The 22,635-nt window shown below is 41.4% G+C and overlaps 2 protein-coding genes across 3 annotated transcripts; both read left to right on the plus strand.

The window, feature by feature from the left end:
- Positions 1 to 476: 476 nt before the first annotated feature.
- LOC6610610 lies at positions 477 to 5,633 on the plus strand. Of its 2 annotated transcripts, none has more exons than XM_032719393.1 (3): positions 477 to 704; positions 3,467 to 3,896; positions 4,867 to 5,633. In XM_032719393.1, the coding sequence occupies exons 1-3, from the start codon at positions 702 to 704 to the stop codon at positions 5,418 to 5,420; spliced, it is 987 nt and encodes a 328-aa protein (XP_032575284.1). In that variant the 5' UTR covers positions 477 to 701; the 3' UTR covers positions 5,421 to 5,633. The 2 variants fall into 2 exon arrangements, with proteins under 2 accessions (XP_032575284.1, XP_002035177.1); XM_002035141.2 differs by having other exon boundaries at positions 479 to 704; positions 4,864 to 5,633.
- Positions 5,634 to 9,545: 3,912 nt separating this feature from the next.
- On the plus strand, positions 9,546 to 19,447 carry LOC6610611 (ATP-dependent RNA helicase ddx54). The gene is made up of 7 exons (XM_032719290.1): positions 9,546 to 9,986; positions 14,887 to 15,018; positions 15,513 to 15,663; positions 15,755 to 16,191; positions 16,264 to 16,740; positions 17,558 to 17,763; positions 18,847 to 19,447. Exons 1-7 carry the CDS (start codon positions 9,830 to 9,832, stop codon positions 19,069 to 19,071), a joined length of 1,785 nt encoding a protein of 594 aa, XP_032575181.1. The 5' UTR covers positions 9,546 to 9,829; the 3' UTR covers positions 19,072 to 19,447.
- The last annotated feature ends 3,188 nt before the right edge of the window (positions 19,448 to 22,635 follow it).

Below are 22,635 nucleotides of genomic sequence, written 5' to 3' on the forward strand. Positions count from 1 at the left end.
ATGCACTAATATTACAGATAAGTACCTTATGTACGTGGGCACTGGGTGCCAGTACTAGTGACGTCAGTTGTGCGTATTGTCACGTTCACACACCGTTTTCATGCTCTGAGCCGTTGCACGACAATTCGTAATAAAGGCAGTCCATGCAGGAAGAAAAGAGTAGAGATACAGATACAGAGAGATATAGATAAAGATGGAGACATTGACATTGCAGTTTTTGGTGGCTGCTGCTGCCGTTTAGGGGAAATTGTGAAGAAAGTGTTGAAAACGAAATTGTAACTGGGAGAGCGTGTGTCTCTGGCTTTGTGAGAGTGCCAACTAGTGGTCGGTAGCCAAGCAAACAGCGCGAAGAAGCGCCGACTTGGCCAAGACTGGTCCGCATCCACCAAAAGTCCGAGCAGCGACGTTGGCCGCGGCAGAGGCGGTGGATCTTACCTGGTGGCCGAGGCCAACTCAGATTGCCAGTCAACGGGCACATCTCAAGCGTTGCAGTCGCTTTCCATGCGAACTTGATTCCAAACTATCTCCACTCCTTGGCCAATTCAGCTGAAGTTTCGTGTATATTTATTTTTTGGCCAACATCTGCGTGTCTGCCATAGATTCGCGTGAAAGTGGTCCAAATCAATCAGTAAAAACTCAGGATACAGCTGCAGCTAGTGCTGCAATTATCATACACTAATCAAATAGTCACAGTCCCCATTATGGTGAGTACAAAATAAAGGCCAGCGGCCAAGTTCAATTAACACACGGAAAAAAAAGTTACATACATATACATAAAATTCACGAAAAGGAATGCAAAAGGTATTAATCTAATTACCAGAAAGGATACAAAGGCCACACGTTGGGCGCCACATTCATGGTGTTGATAGAGACAAAGTAATAATTGATTTAGATTTTTTCATGTTTGCCAGAACTTTCTGTAAATAAAATAATGGATACAATTGGTGCCACAAGTTTTGATGTTGAGCTCAAATTTCATATAATACTTCTGTTTTTGCGGTGCATTGTTAATTGGAATTCTGAACACGATCTATGCGAAAAGAAAAGGAACCATAGCACACAAATCACAAAAGGCTTAAAATGTTGGTCAAAAAGCCAGTGTGACAAATGCTAACAATTCTTGGCACAAAAATCACTTGTTTGTTTGGTTAGTTTTAAGCCAAACTTTCTTTTGAGGCGTGTTTTCATTCGGGCCAGTTTTCAATTGTTGGTAAGATTCCCCCGAGCTGTTATTAACTTGGCTGGTAAACCTAATACTACACATTCACATTTCTGCCACATGGTCGTGTCATGAACTGCGACATTATATTGACATTAGATAATGGTCGAATGGTTAAATTGGTTACCTCAACCACGTGCCGCTAATTGCATCATCGGTGTTTTACTTACAACTTTACTGGGTCATAGTTTTTATTATGACCAGCCCAGCAATAAACATAGAAAGCCGTGCCTCAAATGCATAATTACGCTAGAGATAAATTTAGGATTTTATGGTTTTATGTTTACGATATGTAATAAAATCATAAAATGCCTGCTACACCCACATGAAACGAAAGTTCAGGGAATTTATTGCTACTCTAATTACTATTATAATCAATAAATGTTTAGTCAGGAAGCTTAGCTTTAATTACAAAAGGCCCGTGTATAACAATGTTTAGAACATTTAGATTTAATACTCCTCATTTCGTTGTTTTCATTAGCAATGTTAAATAAACCGTGAGCCAGACAGAAATGATTTCAAAATGTTGACAAATTATTCAACTAATGTGATAAATTAATAATAAGGTGGAATTTCACGAGATCTTTTTGTGAAAACATTTCCCTATACCGGATTAAATCTACCGAATCATCAGTTGGTAACAATTTTATGGTTGTTCGGCATCATTTCGTCGAAACTCCAGGCGAAATCTTGCCCGGCAGCAAGTGCAAATATTTTCGGTTAATATTTACATATAAGCCAGATGAGGTCGAATGAAATTTCACCCATAATGTTCGAGAAGATGGCCTGAAAGTGAGTGTGTCAGATGTGATAACGCTTGGGTCTGATGATGAAACAACTCAGAAGATGTTAATTAACAGGTTGGGATCGTGTTTAAAACAAATAGGCAGTGAAACTAAGCCGAAAAGCCGAGTTCAGTCTGTCAATCTGAACTGGAAAATTATGCAAATCAATAAACACTTATAAATTGAGTATCTCAACAATGCATTTGCTCGGCTGTTGCATCACTGGGGAAAGACTTTCTTCTTTGTTTTCCCGCATCTTAAGGCCCACACAAAATTCAAATCAATTTTCTCGCTCAGTTAAATTTGAATCAAGGCCATGCTAAAATAGATTTCCTTTTACAGTTGGAGCCGAATCCAATTGGGCACAAAGGCACATGGCCTACTAATAAAAAATCGAATCATTCACAACAAAGAGGCCTCACAAAGGGCCACCAATCGCATTTTATTAAGAAAAGCAAAGCAAACGCAAATCATGTCGAAAATTCTTGGCATCTGTATTTTGGCATGCAAATTCTTTTGGGCAGTTAATTAAAACATCGCCAACGTTTTGACGAATATTCTTTTGGGAAATGATGCCAACCGTTAGCTCCACATAATTTGTTTACCTTTTGTTGAGGTTATTGTTTTGGAAATAACATAGTTCCATTCCCATGGCATCTTAGTGATTAGGTATAACAATTATATTTTTGGTTTCTTAAAGTTCTGCGGGTGAATTGTAAAATGGAAAGCTTGTGAGCAATGACTTTCCGTTTTTTTTTTTTGGTATCCGTAGCTAAGATATTTTATAGGTTTGTATTTTAATTTCACTAAGTAGAAGTGAAGGTGGCTTACCTTGTTTTTAACGAAATTCGGTGGGAATGTTAAATACTCAATGATTTGTAGCTTTGGTGCTCATTATGCTCTTAAATTACATACAAAGATATAATGTGAACTATACTAAAGCTATATTAAAAGGAATAGCAATAATAAATTTAACAATTAGGTAAATCACATTATCCAAAAAGATTATTGGTTAAACGTTTAACAACATAACCTGGCTAAATTTCACTTTGTCTCTATCCGGCTGACTCGTTAGTATATAAATCACCATTTTATACAATGCGAGATATTTTTTGCAACCTTTTAAATTTACATATAAATTGATATCAGCGGCAGTCTAAAAAATATGTTTAGCGATAAAAAATTTTGGATTACACAAGAGTTGGGTTGAGTTTAAAATGGGAAATGCTTTCGCACCAAGGCGAGACCATAAAACATTTTATGGCCCAAGGCGTTGGAATGGTTCAAAGTGGATTCTAAAGTGCGTTTCACGACTCGACAAGGTGGCAACAGGTTCGTTTCCTAAGTCTTGTGTTTACGCAACATCCGCACCTTGCTATGATGAAATGGCCTTTTTACTTGGACAATGAGAGACAAACACTGGCACATACTGATATAATTTCTCTGTTGGTTCCACTTTCAGTTTCTCACAAAGAGTTCAAGTGCGCGGCACTCGTTGCTGCTGCTTCTGTTGGCCTTTTGCTGCCTGAGCAGCGCCTTTGGTGCCAAGATAACGAAGAAGGTCGAAAAAGCGTCGGAAAAGCCAGAGGTGGAGGCTGCTGCATCGCCGATCGAGGAGGAAAATGACGATGAAGATGCTGGCGAGGATGACGACGACGACGACGACGAGGAGGAGGCGGAGGAACCTGCGGTGGATGCGGCTGACAAAGAAGCTGCAGTAGGGGCATCGAGTAACAAGAACCCCAATGCAGTGCAGGCAGCCCCGGATCCCACAGATCTCAGTGTCTGGGGCATGGTTCGTACTCTGTGGGGCTGGCTTCGCAGCGATCTGAGTGAAAGCCTATTCGGCGATGACGACGACGGGAAGCCCGAGTCCGGCAGCTCAGCTGTGGGTGAGTCCCCGTCAAGAAAACAAAAGATTAAAAAAGCAAATACCGAACAAAACGCAGTTTAAAGGCATACACCGAAAGAAATAAGACCGAGCCAATTGCATTTACATAGTCGATTGAGTCATTTTGACAAAGTAACAGACATATTAATAACTAGTTATGAAACTGGTTGACTGGTTAACTCGATCAGTTAAATACTTTTAAAATTACGAAGCTGTCATGCAGTTTACGGTTGCAATGATATAATTGAAATTTCAATTCCACATGAAATTTTATTTGATGTAAGCCAGACTAAGACCTATTTTTTCTTTGTGGACACAGCAATTAGTGTGGTCATTTAATATCAGTTCAGTTTGTATCTCATTTAGGCTGATTGCATCTGACTCTCAAGTGACGGCTTTTCAAATCGAAGCCGATTTCCCAGGGCCCTTTTGACTTACTTTCGTTTTCAATGAAACCTGTAGCCGCTAAGCAAACAGCAAAAAGCCGCTAAAAGGTGTTAGCACCAAAGAGCTGAGAAAAAATCATCTCGAAGTGCGAGTTGTGATATATGTATATGCCGGACGAAGATTGTAATTTCACTTTCCGCATCTTTTCTAGAGCCGCTCAAATTATTTATTAAAAAAGACAGCTCATCTTTAAGCGATGAGAAAATATTTTTGCTGTGCTTTTTTTTTCGTTGTTTGCGAATTGTTTTTTATTGGACTTTCGCATAGCTGTGTGTTCAGCTCTGTTTATTGATGAAATTATAGCAGTTGAGGGAGATAAACCCAGCGGAATTTCTTTGGGGCAGTGGCGGCACTGACACTTTAGGAATTAATGCATATTTTTATGAACTTCAGCTGAATGATTTCCCAGAATTTTGTATTAATTAACCTATTTCATTTATATAACATAAAGGTATACCTTTAGAAATTAATATTATTAATTCTTTTATGTATTTTATATTTATTTACTATGTATCTTTCAGAAGGTCGTACCTTTGGCAAAATCCGTCGTCTTCAAATGGCCTTGATACCCATTATCTTCAAGTTTGGCGTCCTTTCGGCGATGGTTGCCTTTCTGGTCGCCATTGGTATGAAGTCTCTGTTCCTGCTCAAGGTCTTAGTGGTTATGAATGTTATTGCTATTCTGGGAAAGTTCATTACCCTAAAGTCCAGTCTCTTTGGACAATATGAGAACACCGCGCCGTCCTTCAATTACCCGGGCTGGAATCCTCATGCCAAGGAGTCGTGGGGCACTACTGGACTGAGTGGTCATGGCGCTGGCCATCCCCCCAGCAAGGAGATTCACCTGCACATCCACGGAAACGCCCAGACCCAGGCCCAGCTCGCCGGTCAGGGCTACCAGTATGAGTCGCAGTCGGGTGGATGGGCCAGTCGATCGGATCCCTATGGAGCATACGCACCCACGGGTCAGTTCACCGATAGCCAGCCCGTGGGAGCAGTGGCTGGAGAAGTGCCCAACAATACGGATCCCATGTCCCTGCTGCCCACGAAATACCGGGCGAGACACCTCATCCGCTGAGCAAGAGCTGTTCCACATGATGGGAGTTCCACATGGAAGTCAACGACCACCGCGTTTAATTAGCTAGCACACAATTAGTCAGCGACTGTACGAAGACGCAGCTTTACGTACACCTAAAACTATAGTTACGAACCTAGTGTTTAATTAAATTATTTGCCCCAAGTAGCCCTAAAATCAATGATAATTTGTAATAAATAGTCGTAATGCATAAGATGTGTGCCACCGTTTGTTTGAGCTATTCGAAACAATTACCACTAAAGACCCAGAAGGTCGTGATTGATGAGTCTGCGAAGAAAGTCGATTGGTTCGTTTTGGGTCTTTTCTGGCTGAGCTTTCGGGGGTCTGTGATTAATTGGCCATTTGACGGGTGAGTCTGCCACCGCCGAGATTTCTTTGGCAACATCTTGGGGCGTGTGCCGCGCCTAATCATCGGCTTTATCGCGAACATTGAAATGGAAGTCCAAGTCATGTCTTGACATTGCGGATTTCGTCGACGGTGTTTTGTTGGTTTTTTTATTCGGTAGCCTAGAGGCCGAAAAACGATTCGCCAAGCTTAAGCCAGACAAATCCAATTATGCTCAATTATTGTAGAGTGGTTAAGCCGATTTGCTTATTAGCAAGTACCCATTTTAGAGCTTCGCTTCATTTGCTACAAATATTTGAATAAAGTGAAAGATTGAATGACTTAATATGGCATGGAACGGTTAGGTTTGAGTAATTGCAGGCTTTTCTATAACGCTATTTAGTTGATTGAGTTATTATATCGGTTAACATGGGTGATGATTGATGGAATGCAGCTTGGAGTGTGATAGAAACGTGTGTTTAGATATTGACACGATAAAAGTTGACTGAAGGATACAGTTGACAAACGTTATTTGGTTAAAAACTTAAAAAATAATGCACAAAATTAACTAAAATCAACAGAAAATTTTATTATACAAATTAAAATTAATCTGAAAATTTAAACGAGCACTGAAGTTAAAAACCTAGCCGTTGCCAGATGAATAGAAAATTTTATATTTCTGTAGCCTTGCTTACTCAACGTTTGGTTCGTGTCTTTGCTACTACAAATTCAAGGCACCCGTAAAGTAGGCACCAAAGTTTTCCACCTTACTGCACGAAGTTCGTGCCCTAAGTCTTTCGATTTGGCGACATCAAAAAGCACTCAAAAGCACAACACGCTCAACAGGTGGTATAATGAATATTAATATTAGCAAGGACCTGTTAATTAGCCGCCATAGAAAGTGAAGCCAGAAGCAATTGACGGGTAATTAAGCAGTTTTAAGCGACAAGTGATGCATATTAAAGCCAAACAAGATTGGGCCAACGGCAAGGTGCTCGATAAATATTTATCTGAGGCAATTAGAGCCGATCAGACAGCCGGGCGAGCATGTAATGGCCATATACCCCAGTCCGATCCTCCTGCTCCATGGATCCCCAAGGCCGGTCGGCTGGCGTTATGGAATCTTGCTCGCTGACTGATTTATAGGAGGACATAGTAGAGTGGACCTGGCCAAGATGCGCGGTGCCAGCCATTAGCCAGCCGTCATAAGTGTGGGCCGATGACGTTCGACTTGAGTAACGAGACGAGTCGAGTTTTGTCCACTCGATCTGAGCTGAGTGGTGATGTCTTCTTTGTCGGCAGACGACGGCCTTAGTCGAGCGTTTCAATTAATTAGCTAGCCGTGCCAAAGACAAAATGGCGCTGCTTATACCAACAGTTGATAAGGCTAAACCAGCAGCAGAGCAAAGTATAATAGGTAGACGACTACAAACTAGCAACAAATGAAAATGCACATTGAATTTCTCTGATCGGCAGCTTTCTAACGCACAGCAGCAGGCCAGTGGCTCAGCATTTCAGCGGGAAACTGCGATTATTGAAATACTCCAAAGGTTTTTTTCTGTCCATTGCATTTGGTGGCCAGCTTGGAAGCGACAAATCATGAGCATCGACAGATCCACCATAGACAGCATCTATGCCTCTACTATATATAAAATGTGGATAATTGCGTCTAACTGACAGCCAAGACACTGGGCCTCTAAAGGTGCACAAAAAGAAAATCTCAAAAATACATATATTAGAAACACCTCTTTTTGGCAGTGCAAATTTCAAAATAAAGTGCTTAGATGCACTACAAGTTTTGAACACATTTCATATTTGACTTAAGTGCTATATTGTAATTTTAAAATTGCAACATTTGGAAATGCAAAGATATGTGATTTCCATTCAATCAATTTCAAAAATATGATATCTTTCATGTAAAGTGTTGAGGTTACGCTTTATGAAAATATGAAATGGAAGCTTTGAAAGACATTAATTATAGTGATTTCTTCCCATGTATGAGCCTGAATCGGCAGTTGGGGGCTGGGGACGTGCTGTCAGCGGATCTGGCTGCTCTCACTCTCTTTCTAACATGATAATTGGACATGGCCTGGGAACGGGTATGTCAGCTACCTTATGGCTACCAGACGAGGCAGACAACTACCTTGGCGACATCTTTGGCAGCCCTATGTCTCCTTAATTGCCTGTCGCCTGTCCGCTGAAAGTGAAATTGATATATGATATGGGGGAGATATACCAGCTTATTTTTATACGTATAACCGAGCGTTCATCACGAATTCTTCGCTAATTCGCCGCTCACAATGGATTTCGTAATTCGGGGGCTAATCAAAAATTCGAGCAGTGTGCGAGTGCGTTGACCAAATGGGATTGGGGGACCCGATTCGGTCACACCTCGTTTTTTTAAACTTCAATCAGAAAATATCAATAAGTTGTGCAAACTTTCTTTTTGTGCGTGTCAATGCTGTGTGAGGGCGCCCCCTGATATTTAATCTTTATAAGATCAGTTTGTGACGCAGGCCGAGCCCTTACACACAAATAGCATTAGTTTGCGAATTATCCAAATCAGTTATGTACACAACCTAAGTAAAGAGATAAAAAACTTTCATTTTTCATTTGCTCGACAGGTGAAGAAACGTGTCTCTCCTCAATCAGAATTTATCAATGATGCAACTGTCTTTCAGTTTGCCTAAACTTGCTTAATTTGGTTAACAAATTGTTGATGCAATACACGCGAGGTGCTAATGAATTTCACTAGGGAAACGGTAAAAGTGATGAAGGGGTATGTTAAAGATCTATGTGTGCTCACTCTTGTGGGATGAAATTTGTTTGCTGCTGCGAGCAAAATCTCCATGGAGCAATAACCTTCTTGACCCAATACAGGATTTGCATCTGCCATATAAGCATTTCGCCACAGGATTAGCATCTCACGATCGACTTTCCAATGATATCCAGGAGTTCATATGTCACTCTTGGCAGTGAAAAGAGGAGTTCGAGTTGTTGTTGTGGGTTATTCATGGCATTCATTGAGGATTGATGCAGATTATTTAGTTCTCTGCAAAGAAAAAAACCTGGTTACTGATTTAATAGAAATCGATTGATTGATGGGTTTATATTTGAGTTAGTTATTTTTTTTATTTTTGTTGGCAAGGATTGTTTATTTTAAATATAATTAATTATAAATTTACTCATTTATTTTAATGAACTGTAAACAATATTATCGAATCAAGCTTAGCTCGTATGTTAATAGGATTTAAATAGGCTAACTAGTGGATTTAGTATAAGATATAAATAAAAACAAAGAAATCCGAAGCTTCTTTGTTGGGGATAAGCTTAAAACCCAAGGCATCTTTTGTTTACAAAGAGCTGTTGCTAACACAATAATTGCCGGATCGCTCCCTGCGTTTAGGTCAAGTCAAAGTTTGATGGTTTACATATGACCACCAGAGAATTCCCGAGAGAATTCCCGGAGTATCGCATTCAGTGTGACACTGAAAATTCGCATAGCGGACAGCTTAATTGATCCGTTTGTTCAGTGCATGCCGCACATTTGCTAAAATCCACACCGGCCAACAACAAGTCAATAGCCAGGTGGGTAGCCAAGCTACCAACTTACCAATTTGCCTGGCCGTTGGAAGAGAGCCGCTTTTGGCCACCTCGGCTGCCAACTTTCCAAAGAGCCGCTGCATGAGCGCTTTCACATCGCACTCTCTTAAGTCGCGGTTTGGTATAAAACTTCTTACGTATGCGCGTCATGGCTTAATCTTACCTTGAACTTGGTCGTGAGCAGATCGCCGAGGAGCCAGTGCATCCACATAACCACCTACCCATAACAACAAACAATATTCGTGCGGGTTTTCGATTCGGGTTTTTTGGAAAATAGAATTTGAAAATGGAACAAAGCGCCGTTGTTCTTGTGCGTGCCGATAAGCGTATATAAATCACGTGTGTGTGCTGCTGACTTTGGTTTCTCCAGATTTCCGATTTCATCTAACGGTGCTAGTGAACATATATTATAAATCCACATCGAAGATTAGAAGAGAGGGGCGGCCGATACTAACTATACAAAATGGACTGGCAGCCGACGGTTATAGCAGGCCTGATCTGTCTGCTCCTGCCAACGCAGATTTCTTTGGCCAAAGCCTGGAGTTTGCCAGCCCGTCATGAAGATCGTTCAGATCTGGCTTTAACGCCAGCACACCAGCAAGTTGGACGACGATTAAATGGTAAGACAGGTCTCCTCCAATCAAAGCTGCTGAGACTCTCTCGCAGCTCCCAAATTTCTCTGTATTTTAATTTCGTATTTTTTGGTGTAATATAAAGAGTAGTGAGCCAGCAGACAAAGCAACAAAACATAAACAAAAGCCCTAAGTAAAATACGTTTATTGCAGTGAAATTTCAGTTCATTAAGCTGACTGTGAGAGTGGCGATTTCAGCGTTCGGCAATTATATAATCGGCCAGCCGCCAAACGAAAGTCGCCACTGTCACTGCCACCGAAGCCAAAGAATCGCCAAGATTTATGAGCCACCAGAGTGGCCGCCGATCCATCAGGGCTGTCACTGTAAAACAGGCATCAGTCTTGGCCCCAGCACACGATTCTCCACCTGGGGAAAAAATCTTAAATAGTTGCAGTGAAAATATAATTTAAGAATATATGTACTGCACACCCCCTTTTAGTACCAAATACTAATGAGAAAACATATTATTCGGAACTATCTAGCATATTGTTTAGAAATTTTGGTGGCTTGAAAAATGGTTAATGGCAAGCAAAACCTTAAAGTTTTTGTGAGCTGTCAATCAGGTGACTTCCATGGGCAATGCAGCATAACAAAGTAGCTTGCATGCGACTTGGTTCTTACCAATTTGGTTCTGTTACGTTGTGGAGCGTACGACACTTTTTTCGTGGCCGCTGCTGTTCTGCTTTGTTTCAAGCCACTAAAGAGCTTTGAGTGCATGGCGAACAATTAGCAAAGCCGCGGCAACAAGTGCAAGAAGGCACTACTATTGCAGAGCAGACAGAAAAAGCATACACCTCGTTATCGTTTAGGGCACTTGGCGTCTCGATCTGCTTCTGAGCATGTAATATGGGTCATAACCAACTAAACCAGAACCGAAAGAAGGGCGGCTGGTTGGGTGTTACGATAGACATAGGCCCCGCTGAATGTCGAGTCATTAAAGAAGTGGCAAGCAAAAATGAATTAACGTTTTGCTCGCCGATTAAACGAATATCAGATACACTTGAACCGCACTTCAGATATGTAAATTTAATTACGAAAGTCACGGAGTGGAAAGAAAGGAATGGGCGTGGTGTGGGCGATGTGTTAGTCCAAATATTTTGCACATTCATTTAGAAAGTGGTATGTGTATCAGTTTATCATAATTATCTTACAATGCAGTACTTGTGAATACACCAAGAAATAATTATAGATTAATTCAAAAGCTTCGTTAGGTTGCATGCTAATATAAGACTTATCTTGTACAACGCCTGAAATAATAGATAACAAATAATGAAGGCTAGTAATATTTTGGATTCATTACTGAGAGACCTAATTTTTTTCTTCCAAAAGACATATGTATCCCAATCAATCTGCTAACTTAATCCAAAACATCGAAGCTCAACGGCAACGCCAACAATAAGAATGGATATACAGCCGTGCAGTACAAACAAGTTGATTTCTTAGTCGCGATACTGTCAGATTTAGATGGTGATGGTGACTACACCAACTTGGTGTTGAGCCAACCCAAACTTGAAGGGAGTTATCCCGCGGAGGAGGGGGATATGCGAGCGTCTCCATTCCGGGGGCTTGTACAAATTGCGCCGACACCAAAAGCCAAGCGAGACGCAAGAGACAACAGAAAAACTTGAAAAACACTCGTAATTGGGTTATAACCGTCATATTTGTATGTGAGAGTGTCCGAGGCAAGTCACCTACTATTTAAATAAGCCCGGTCCGAACGGGTCTGGCCAAAAGGCAAACAATGCCGCACTGGAAACCATGGCTAAGCAAACTCCTAAACGGAGCAGCATTGGCGACATTTTTGGTCGCGAAGCGCACAAAAATGAAAAGTGCTGCGCTTCACTGGAATGAAATCTAATTTCATTTTTTAATTGTCGCTTTTCTGGCATCGGCATCGGCATTGGCATCTCGCCCAGTTTGGAAAGATGCCCAAACTGGAGCCACATGAAGCTGTAACTGCGTCTCCATCTGTCAAGTTTGACTCGCCACTTGGGCCACTTGGTTTCTGCGTGGCATCGAGTGGGATTTGGATCACCATTTCAGTTGCAGCCATTTGCCACATGAAAACGCGTGAAAATATATCCATAATTGCTCAGCGCACACTTCTCACTTAATAAACAAAACCAGATCCAGCTGAGTATCAACACTCTTACTTGAGAGGCTTGGAATAGCTATACATTTAAACAATAAACTTGTCAATCATAACTACATATGTATATTTCTTTAGCAAGTTATAAATTTCAAATGAATGTGGACTGTACATACAGTATTGCTACTATAAATATGAAAAATTAGAATATATTTCTGGTTCCAATGCAGAGTTTCCCTCAGTGCACCCATTGATTTGCCTAGTCAAAGTGGAGCTCTAATCAATATACAACATGTGCGGCGATGTTGCTCAAGTTGTAGCTGCCGGCCATGTCTGGTTTGTGTTTTGAGTTTGCATTTAACTTGCGGTTGACTCGTCGTCGGCGTCTTCAATTCAAATTCTGCGCCAGATCGAAACCAGTGAAAGTTTATTACAGTTTCAAGCTCGGCAGAGCTCTTCATGCTCACATGTCTATATGTCTGATGGGTCGCACGCTAACGGTTAAGAGTTTCTATAATGGCCATAAAATTCTTTTGAAACGAAGTCTGAGATGCTTTAAATGCCGAAACCACTAGATCATTGTATTTAATTCAGCTACCCAAAAAGGTTGGGCGGGGAATTAAATGGCGAGTGCTTGAAGCTCAGACAGAAAGAATCAATTTATAGACTTAAAAAAACCTTCAACCTTCACTTTCAAATGATTCAAATAGCAAAATTTATTCACGCTATTTCTCAATTGCTTAACAAATCCCTAAAAAAATCTTTGCTAAAGGCTGTGCATTTATTTAATTTTATATCTATTTTTAAGACAGTCTCCGGTAAGACAAGCCCCCAATCATTCGATTCACTTTCAAACGCCGCACACGATGCTCCGTGGCCACATTTCATGTTTACAACTTAATCTGGCCAAGAAAAATAACTCAGAATTTCCAGTGATTATGCTAATATTTTACGAGCTACTGTTATGGCCGCTCCTCAGGCAAGGTGAATTAGCCAAATGGCCGGCAAGTTGGCCCACATGCCCAGCAGTCCAGCAGCAGTTTACAGTTGGCCAGCTGGAGAAGTTAAGGTTTACCATAGCCAAATGCGTCACCCATCATCAAGCCGAGGCCTAGCATTTTCAGTGACTACCTATAAATATATAACTACAAGTAAGCCACGCATAAACCTCCACGGCAGTGAAAGTTCATTTGATACTGGAAATTAGCTGGGACAGGGATTATTGGCATTGCCATCGAATTACCATACGCCCTGCCAGCGAAATGGTAAAGAAAAGTGAAAAGCCCAGAGGCCCAGGCGAAATCATCGGTCCAAATGGCAAATGGCAACTTAGTTAGGTTTTGGCCAGAATGGCTGCTAAGCAGCTTCCAAGCAGCTGGAGGTAATGTGCCACATTTGTCGGCCAAAGAGGACAGCTGCCAAATATCAAAGATGCTCGCCAGGGAGTACACTGAAAGAAATACTGCAGACCTAAGATTAGTCAAGCATATATTCTATATTTGCATTCAGTATTTTATTGAAGTATGCTTTCAATGCTGTCTTTTGAATATAAAATATTTCGAAAATTACTTAATAGTTTTCCAATATGTTTGCCTAACTCAAAATCTTTAATATTCTTCCAAAAAAGAAGATTCCTTTGAGTGCATCACGATGTGGCTTTCTTTCAACTTCCACAGAGTCTTCGATTTCCCTTCTTGGCACTCCTATGCTCCCTAACTCTGCGCATTCTGGCACAGGTTTTCCTTGTTGTTATTCGGTTTTCCAGCGGCGTGGGTCGAATTTAGCAGGATGTTATCTATGGGATGTCACCACGAGGTGCAGGTGAACAATTTCTCACAGGCGGATACTTGTGGCATCTCCTCGCGGCTTTCACTCGCCATTGAATTTAGAAATATTAGCGGAGCCTTGGGTCAAAGTACGCGCTGTGTCGGTGCCATTGAAAGTGAAATGAGCCAAATAAATTGTGACAAACAGACAACTAACGACATGAGAAAATACACACGAAGTAGCATTACATTTTCACTTATCACGACTCCTTTCATGTTGCAGCACGGCAATTAAATTAACAAAAGGCCTAAGCAAATACTAATGAATTTAAGTAGTGGAAAAATTGCTCAATTTGTGCGAAAATTTGGCAATTGTGTATCATCAGAGAGAAGAAAATTATTAATGCAAGGCAACAAATTTTTGGCGCCAGATGAATTAGTATTTATTTTGCTACTTACTATATCGTATTGGGTTGCATGTTTTGTGTAAATTGATTTACAATGGCATCTTTGCCGCCGCGACAAATTAATTTATTCCCATTTAAATGGGCTCAAATTAAGATGCGATCAAACTGGACATGTAGCAATAATTTTAATTGACGGCAATCGCTGAGCTTTTCACTCCATCACTGATTGATGGCAATCTCCGATGTTAACTAAAACATGGCTCGCGCCGCGAACATTGGGTATTGTGTACTGGGATAGATATCCAAAGGGGGGTGAAGTACGATGCATCTGCACGCACCGCACATCGGTGGTCAGAAAACCACACAAGGTGTTGAAATGATTGCCCAGTGGTACTGGTCACACATACTTTCACTCAAATATTTGCACTGGCTGAAAATCGCCAAGTTAGAGCCATGACTATGTTGGCCAAATCAGACTACAACTCCCCACTGAGTTTGCCCGGACCGAAAGTCAGTCGAGCTGTCAATCGCGCGTTTGCCCAATTCGTTGGCAGTTTTCCATTTAATATTTGACTAGTTTTGCTGTATTTACTTACGCTGATCTCAACGGGCCGTCTTCTTGCAGAGGTATCACCGTATCTGGACCTGGCCTTGTGCCCCATCAGAGCGGAACCCTGGACCTGTGCCCGCCAACAATCCGGTCGGATACTGGATGTTTGGGATGGAGAACTGAACGTCCAATGGCAGAAACTAAAAGGTGAGTTTAGACAAAGAACACAGAAGTATTTTTAAATTATAATTGATGAAAATAATAGTTTGATAATTTTATGTTACTGAAACAATAATAAATATAAAACATTAAACTATAGAAAGCTTTGAGCCAAACGCAATCTTAAATTGTTAGTGGAAATATATGTGTATAGACAGAGTTTTCCCACATATGTGGGCAAATAAAATTCCCAGCAATGAAAAGCTAGCATTTTCACTAACCTCCAAGCTAAACTCGAAATTCAAACTACAATTCGTGGCTGAGACTCTAGGAAAAAGTCAAGGAAACCCCCAGGGTTTAGTGATCACTAAGCACGATAATCAATGAATTTTGGAGGAGTTGGTTGTAAATTATACACGCAACTCAAAAAAAAAAAACACCGAACGTGCTAGGAATTTACGTGGAAAAGCAATTAAAATCGAAAGCATTTTCTTTTTTCACTAAATTATTTCCACGTACTTTTTTTTTATTTTTTGGGACAGTCGAGGCCGATCGGCAGATGAATGCCACGATCGAGAGAAGAGGGTACAGCACATCGGAGTTGCCCGTGAAAGAGAAGCCGTCGACGATACTGAAGAAAATTGAGATCGGCACGAATTACATGAAGAAATACCTGGCCGAATCCATGGACGGGTGAGTGTGGACAAACGGGTTGAATGTAGATTTTCGCCAGAGTGTTAATCTTCCTGTTTTTTTGTTGTTTCCATTTCGCCGTCACCTGCAGCTTCCTAGGTCGCGAATACGAGTATCTGCAGACACCGAAAGCGGCTGAGGATGATAGTGAAACTGATCAGAGTGGAAATAGTGCCGAAGATGACGAAGAGGCGGATGCGGACGATGCCAGCAATGCGGCGGAGGAGGAGGAGAATGAAGAGGATGAGGATGCGGATGCCAATAATGAGGAGGATGATGAGGAGGAGGATGATGACAGGGATGAGGAGGATGACGACTCGGACAGCACGGCGGAACAGGATCAGGACCAGGACCATGACCCAGAGACTGAAGCTGAAAACGAAGACGAGGATGTGGATGAGGCGGTCTCAGCACCCGAGAATGATAATGAAAAGGAAAACACCCCAAGTGTGTTCAGTGGAGCGCCAGCAGCGCAATTCCAAGGTGATGGGAAAAATCCTGTCTTATCCGAGGACAACACTTCAACAGGTAAAGATTAAGGATAATTCGCGTATCCTAGGCATTCTCACTAATCTACTAACTTGATATCCTTAAATTCAGGTGTGGAATTCATCGAGCTGCAGGATGGCGACGAAACTGCATCGGGTGCACTGAAAAAGCCGGGCGGCGGTAAACGCAAGAAGAACAAGAAGGGCGGAAAGCGCAAGAAGAACAAGAAGAAGGGTCATGGGTCGGAGACACAGCCCTCCACTTTGGTGGTGGTCCAGGCGGCACCGGAACACCACGAGGTGGACTCCGGACACGAAGGCGGATCCTCGGTGATCAGTCACGGGAGCGCCGATGACACAGCATCCGTGGGAAAACCGATGAGGAAACGGAAGCAGAAGCGCCGCATGAAGGGCAAGCGGAAGCGCAAGGGTCAACACGGGTCAGCCGTCGTGGAGCACGAGCAGAGCGACCTCAGCCTGGGATTGGGACTGCTCGACGAACTGGCGGACGCGGATGATGTGCTCTCGGGAGTCGGCGGGGGAAAACGCAAGCACAGGAACCCACTTAATTATGGTAGAAGTAACGGAGGTGTGTGTTGTTTGCTGCGTGTGGTTTTCATGACTTTTGCGCACCGTTTTCTCAAGCACAACTTAGTGCCTTCTATGTCTAAGCTTCCAGTTTTGTCTATGATGTAGAGTTTTTTCGGTGCAAAAATGTTCAGAATTAATTTGGGCATCTTAAAAAAATTATGTCTTTTTGAAGTAGATAATCTTTGAAACAATTCACCGAAAATATTCTGTATTGGTCTTGATGACTGGTTTATAAAGTTTGTGCTTATATCTGGTGATGGTGTAAAGATCGCAAAAGAACTTTTATATATAATTTGTATTATTATTTATTATTTATTATATAAATGATGTAGGTTCAATATTTTATTACACAAAGGCATAGCAGTTATCTAATTCATAGTGGTAAAAGTGTTTCTGAAGCCTACCAAGTGTTTGTTGTGGCGCCATCTACATAACAGAGGCGGAAGCCTGAGCTTATTTTGTTAGCAGTGTAGATGGCGCTGCTGAGCTCTTCAGTAATGCGCCAAATGTTTTCCATGTAAATTTAAATCTTTGGCATACAGGAGATTCAGTTATTTTAAATAATTTAAGTGTTTGGTTTAAATTAAGTTAAGTTGCTTGCTTTTTGCTTGCTTTTTGAATGCCGTTTCGTTATCGTTAACGCACTTAACGCGCACTGCAGTTCATACTAACAAACACCACCCTCCCAAGCGAAGAATTTAAATGTTATTTGCGTTTCTTGTTCGATGTAGCCAAGTAAGTGTGATCAACCCAGAGCAAAATGATACTAATGCATCCGAATTTCCTCTGATCATCCTTTATCGAAATGTATATAGTGACCCGCGGGAAGAAGAAGAAGAAGAAGAAGGCCATTGCCAAGTTCATCATGATCGGCAGCTTCCTGAAGGCCAAAATCGAACTGCTGCTCAAGATCCTGGGCGCCCATCTGCAGGTCAAGTTCTTTGCCATAGCCCTGATCGGTCTGTTGATCAATATAGCCCGATTCTGGATCGATGTGAAGCGCGGCAGTCCGCCATCTAAGGTGAGTTGAGCTTGGGTCCCAGATCCTGTGAGTTTTTTCCGGGGCATTTAGCCCGGTTTCACTGTACTGACACACACGAACATCATGTTCAGGTTGCTAGACCAATGGATACCCGACTCTAATGGATTTTCTGCACTCTTTCAGTTCTGATAAGAATGTCCTTACACTAGTCATAAGTGAACAACCATTTTTATGGGCCAAGGTTTGTTTTCGATGCTGTTTGTTGTCAAGCAAAAATGAAGGGTTCTCACCAAGAAATGTATAAAGAAAATTTAATTTGATTTAATGGTTGATCGTAAAAACATAAAATTACTAACGTGAATTCATTTAAAATTTAACGTTACTTATTCATTTAAATGCTTTTAAATTCCAAATTTAAACAATTTTCTCTTTTGGTAAAATTTAATGTTATTATGATCACCAATTCTTCTGTGTACCTCTGCTAATCTCTTTCCAACTGCCCCTGCCTCTCGACTCTCTATCTCTTGAACAAATGATGTATATAAAATATGTAAAATGCGTTGATACCTTCCAAAACACCCGAGCGCTCTAACTTCTCTAACTGTTTTCGGGGACCAGCTCCAGAACCTCTTCAAGCTTCAATCACCAGAGTTCCAACCACCTAACGACTCCAAAATGTGCCGTATGCTAACAAATTCAGACCTCTTTGGTTTCAGATATGGTAAAATTTTGGACAGCTCACAAACGTTCTCGGAACGTACAACTCTAAAAAAAAAAAAAAATTATACAAGAAACAGAAAATCCCAACCAATGTGTTCTCTAATAACAGCATACACTTAAAGACCCAAAACCTCAAACAGATCTTAGAGTTCGTTTCCAAAGTCTTTCCGTTCACACTGTGTAAGTACGAGTTTTGGGCGGATGAAGCGAATTGATGGCTCTGAAAGAGTCCTGCAGGACAGACAGACACATGAAACTCAGATACACCCAGATACAGATACAGATACAGTCACAAAACATACAGTCAATATAAAACCGAACCACTCACACTCTTGGGCCTCTTTGGTACTTCCTCTGGTGTTTCTCACTTCACGGCACACGTTTTGCATATTTTCTAACTAGGTTGTATACGTTGAACATGCCCACCATCAGCACCACTACGAGGACCACGGCGACGACTGGAGCGAGCCGGGTAGCTACTGGAAGCGCTCCCTGCAGACGGATCCCTCGGTCGAGGACACGGACTCCTCCACGGACAGCTACCAGGTGCGCCAGCCGCAGCAGCAGTCGCAGACCCAGGATCCCCACTACCTGGCCTATCGTAACCAGTATGGCCAGTGGCAGTAGATTAACCCACAAGTCCAAGCCACTCCACCTGAACTCTGACCTCCAATGGAGACATTATTTATTGTATTTATTTGATTAACATTCGTGGTACGGCGCTGATTATTAAATAATCCCTAAGGCCCTAGAGCAAAATTAATTTTAGCACAATGAATGAAATGCCAGTAAACCAATTTTAGCTGTAACCCTTAGCCCCCTTAGTGCAATGCCTTAAATATATGACTAAATTTTAAAATGTACCTTTAATGAGAAATCGAACTGTTTCGGATACATTCGCAGAGAGCAAACAAACTAGACATAAGTTATTTATGCCAATTATTTATTGTATTCGTATGTTATATGATGCTTATTAAAGAAAACTAAATTGGACGCATCTGAATATATACTTATTTGATGTAGCAACTTCCAAAATTTTCCAATCATAACTGCCCCATCATTTCCTGCTTCCATTTTGGGGTGTGATCAGCAGACTTGGGTTCCCCCAATCAGAATGCGGTCAATAATCGCTGGAATTCCTAAAGAAGTTTCACCTGCTGATTCTAAATTCTGTGGCCCAATTCGGGGCTCTACTGCTCCGTAATACCAAATGGCGAAGAAGTACGCCCAAAATAGTCGCGTCTGTGGGGCCCATTCATTTTTTTGGGTGTCGCTGTGGCCGAAAACAATTTGCGCATGCGCAGATTGTGTCCGGAATGCCAAATGAAATGCGCAAAATGTTTGTAATAAGCTATTAAATTTGTGTTTGACAAACGTCTGACAACTCGAGCGCCAAATTTATGGCTAATAAATCTGAACGGATTGTCTGGCACAATTGGAAATGTTTCTGAATAAAAGTCCGCACGGAAATATCGAAAACTTAGTGGTATTTCGAGTTAATGTATAAAGTCCAGGGGTCGAAAAGAAAGTCAAATTACAACTAATCAGCTTTACACGCATTCTGACACGTTTGGCTTTTACATTTTGATATTGACCTTGTTTAAATTAATTGAAAGAAAACCTGGGGCCATTAAAATGCAGCGTGAGGAAAAGCAAATTGACATGCCGCAGCGCGCTCGTTATCATCGAGTGGGAGTTTCGTGCAAAGAAATGCTTATCATTAGCAAAATTAAAATCAATGAAATTGGCCATAAAAATTCAATTGACTTGGCCCAATGCGTGGGAGCAAGTCCAAGTTCCAGCTTGACTTGGCGGGGATCGGAATGAATTGGAACTGGAACCGAAGGTGTCTGCAAACGTGTGCCACATAATTGATCGTAAGAGAAACAGAAATAGTTTAGTTTTCAGCACTTTCTAAACTACGCCTTTGCACAGAAAGAAAAGGAGATAGTATGGATGTTTAAATTGGCATTCTAGATAAAATGATATTCTTAAAGAATCCATCAAACCTAACATTGGAAAAATATAAGTTATAAGTTGATATATACTTTGTATCCCGAAATACTTTTAATATTTCCCCAGCTTGGCAGGACTCTAAAAGTGAGTGTGTCAATTGCTTTCAGTGCATTTTGGACTTTGTTTTAAGTTTTATAGTGGGCGGTGGTGTCCATCTGGATGTCTGGTGGGTGTGTCTCCTGGCCATCAATCATGCAGATACGATCTGTTCTCGATATGTTGCCAAAAACAAAGCAAAAATCACTACAACAATCAATTGAAATTCTCGCGGCGCGAATATTTGCTCAATGGGGATTGGGGATTGGGTTCGGGTGGAATAACGGTGACCAACGTGCAGTGTTTGCGAAAAATCATAAATAGTATCGATGTATTTTGGCCAAAAGGAAGTGTCAGTGGAAGTGGGCGTGGACTTGGGTCAGGAGATTTGGCATATAAGTTTTGGATAATTTCTAAGCGCGTTCCGAGGAATGCTCCACTAAGTGACAGGTGGCGACGTGCCGCTGTCAGTTGAACTGTCAACTTGGGCATTTGATGGAAGCTTAATTAATTTAAGTGCCGCTAGAAAGTGGGCCTGCATCGCCGCCCAACGCCATATCACGTATACGCAGCGTGCACGCGACTCAGTGATCAGTGGCAGAAAATGAAGGGGCGATACCACATTTCAATTCCAACGCCCACGTGTTTAATTTCGGATGCTTCTGAAATTGAAAAGCACTCATGATTTTCCATTGCAGTGCCATTTGCATTTTAGAAAGTTACATGTGTTTTTTCGCTGCATTATAATCGAGACAGAAAACCCCGAAAGTCCGAAAAGAAAAAGTCCAAGTCCAAGAAGCATTTTCGCTGCTGCATTTTTTCCAGTCGATATTAAAATAATACCCGTTTAAGTATACCCCCCACCACCTTCTCCTTCTATTAATAATTGTATTTTTCATAATTCCAGTCATGATTCTGCTTTTTGCTTGGACGTAGAATTTCAGACTCAACCTCAACACGTCGACTTGTTGTCAACTGGCTTATCTTTGCACGATTCGCTCCTGGTTTGGGCCCTTTATGCCTTTTTTACTGGCAAAGATTTCATGCAAATTGCAATCGAGTTACTTTGTTGCCAAGTGCAATAAAGTGCATGAAGGCATGTTGATGATAATCGTGCTAAAAGAGTTTGACTTAAAGAAGTCAGCTGTGGTTTGTTCGCAGAATTGCTCACTTTAATCGTTTTTAAAAGAATCAATTGGCATAAAAGATAGATAAATAAATATATATATTTTTATTAATAGGCTTGCTTTTCATTTCCATGGAATTCTAGAGGGGAATGTATGATGTATGTACTTACTAACAAAAATAAACCTTATTGAGGGAAGATGAGGTAAATGTAGTGAAACACATATGATTTCCATGGCATCTTAATCTTCCAGAACTCCTATACCTACTAAGTCTCATTATTATGCCAGGAGCTCTCAGTTCGCTTACAAGATGAACAACTCGAGATAGTCATAATCAGATAGTCCAAATAAGCGCCTTTGATCAGCCGCCTTTGCGTTGAACGAGGCAGGTACAGCCATGACAACTAACTAGCGCCAGTCGATAAATAATTAATAAGAAGTGCCATAAATATTAGCCATTTAAATGGCCATTTCCGATGCCATTGACTTCTGCAGCTTTCGCTTTTTTCAGCTGTGGGTGTACGTGATTTTGATAGAACTCGGGGGGGAGGAAAGGGGAAATGGCTGGGCACTAAACATGAAATTAGAAATTCATAATTGTCGCGTAATACGGCACCACAAAATACGTGGACTTCAATGACGGCTCGTTCGCATGCGAAATGGTAGCACACCATTCTAAATTGCTAATGCGCCTTAATAGGCTTCGCTTGTTTTGGGAGTTTCGGATCGAATGGGGTTTATTTTGGTTTTTCGGTCTCTTTTTTTTAGTTTTTTAGTTTTGGGTGTGTGTGAAAGTCACTGCATGATGATATTTCGTTTGTTGCATAATCCTTCCACGCAAATCGCCCAGGGCCAAGCCAATGAACCCTGTCGAATTTTAGTTTGCCCATCTCGAGAAGAATCATATGGCATGATACCACCACTCCATACTATAAAATTGCAATCTCACGTCGTCGCCGGGGCAATCTTTCGAGTGTAATCTGCTCTGCGGACTCGTGTCTTCGTCACCCAA

Source organism: Drosophila sechellia, chromosome 3L (assembly GCF_004382195.2).
Source record: "Drosophila sechellia strain sech25 chromosome 3L, ASM438219v1, whole genome shotgun sequence".
NCBI lineage: Eukaryota > Metazoa > Arthropoda > Insecta > Diptera > Drosophilidae > Drosophila > Drosophila sechellia.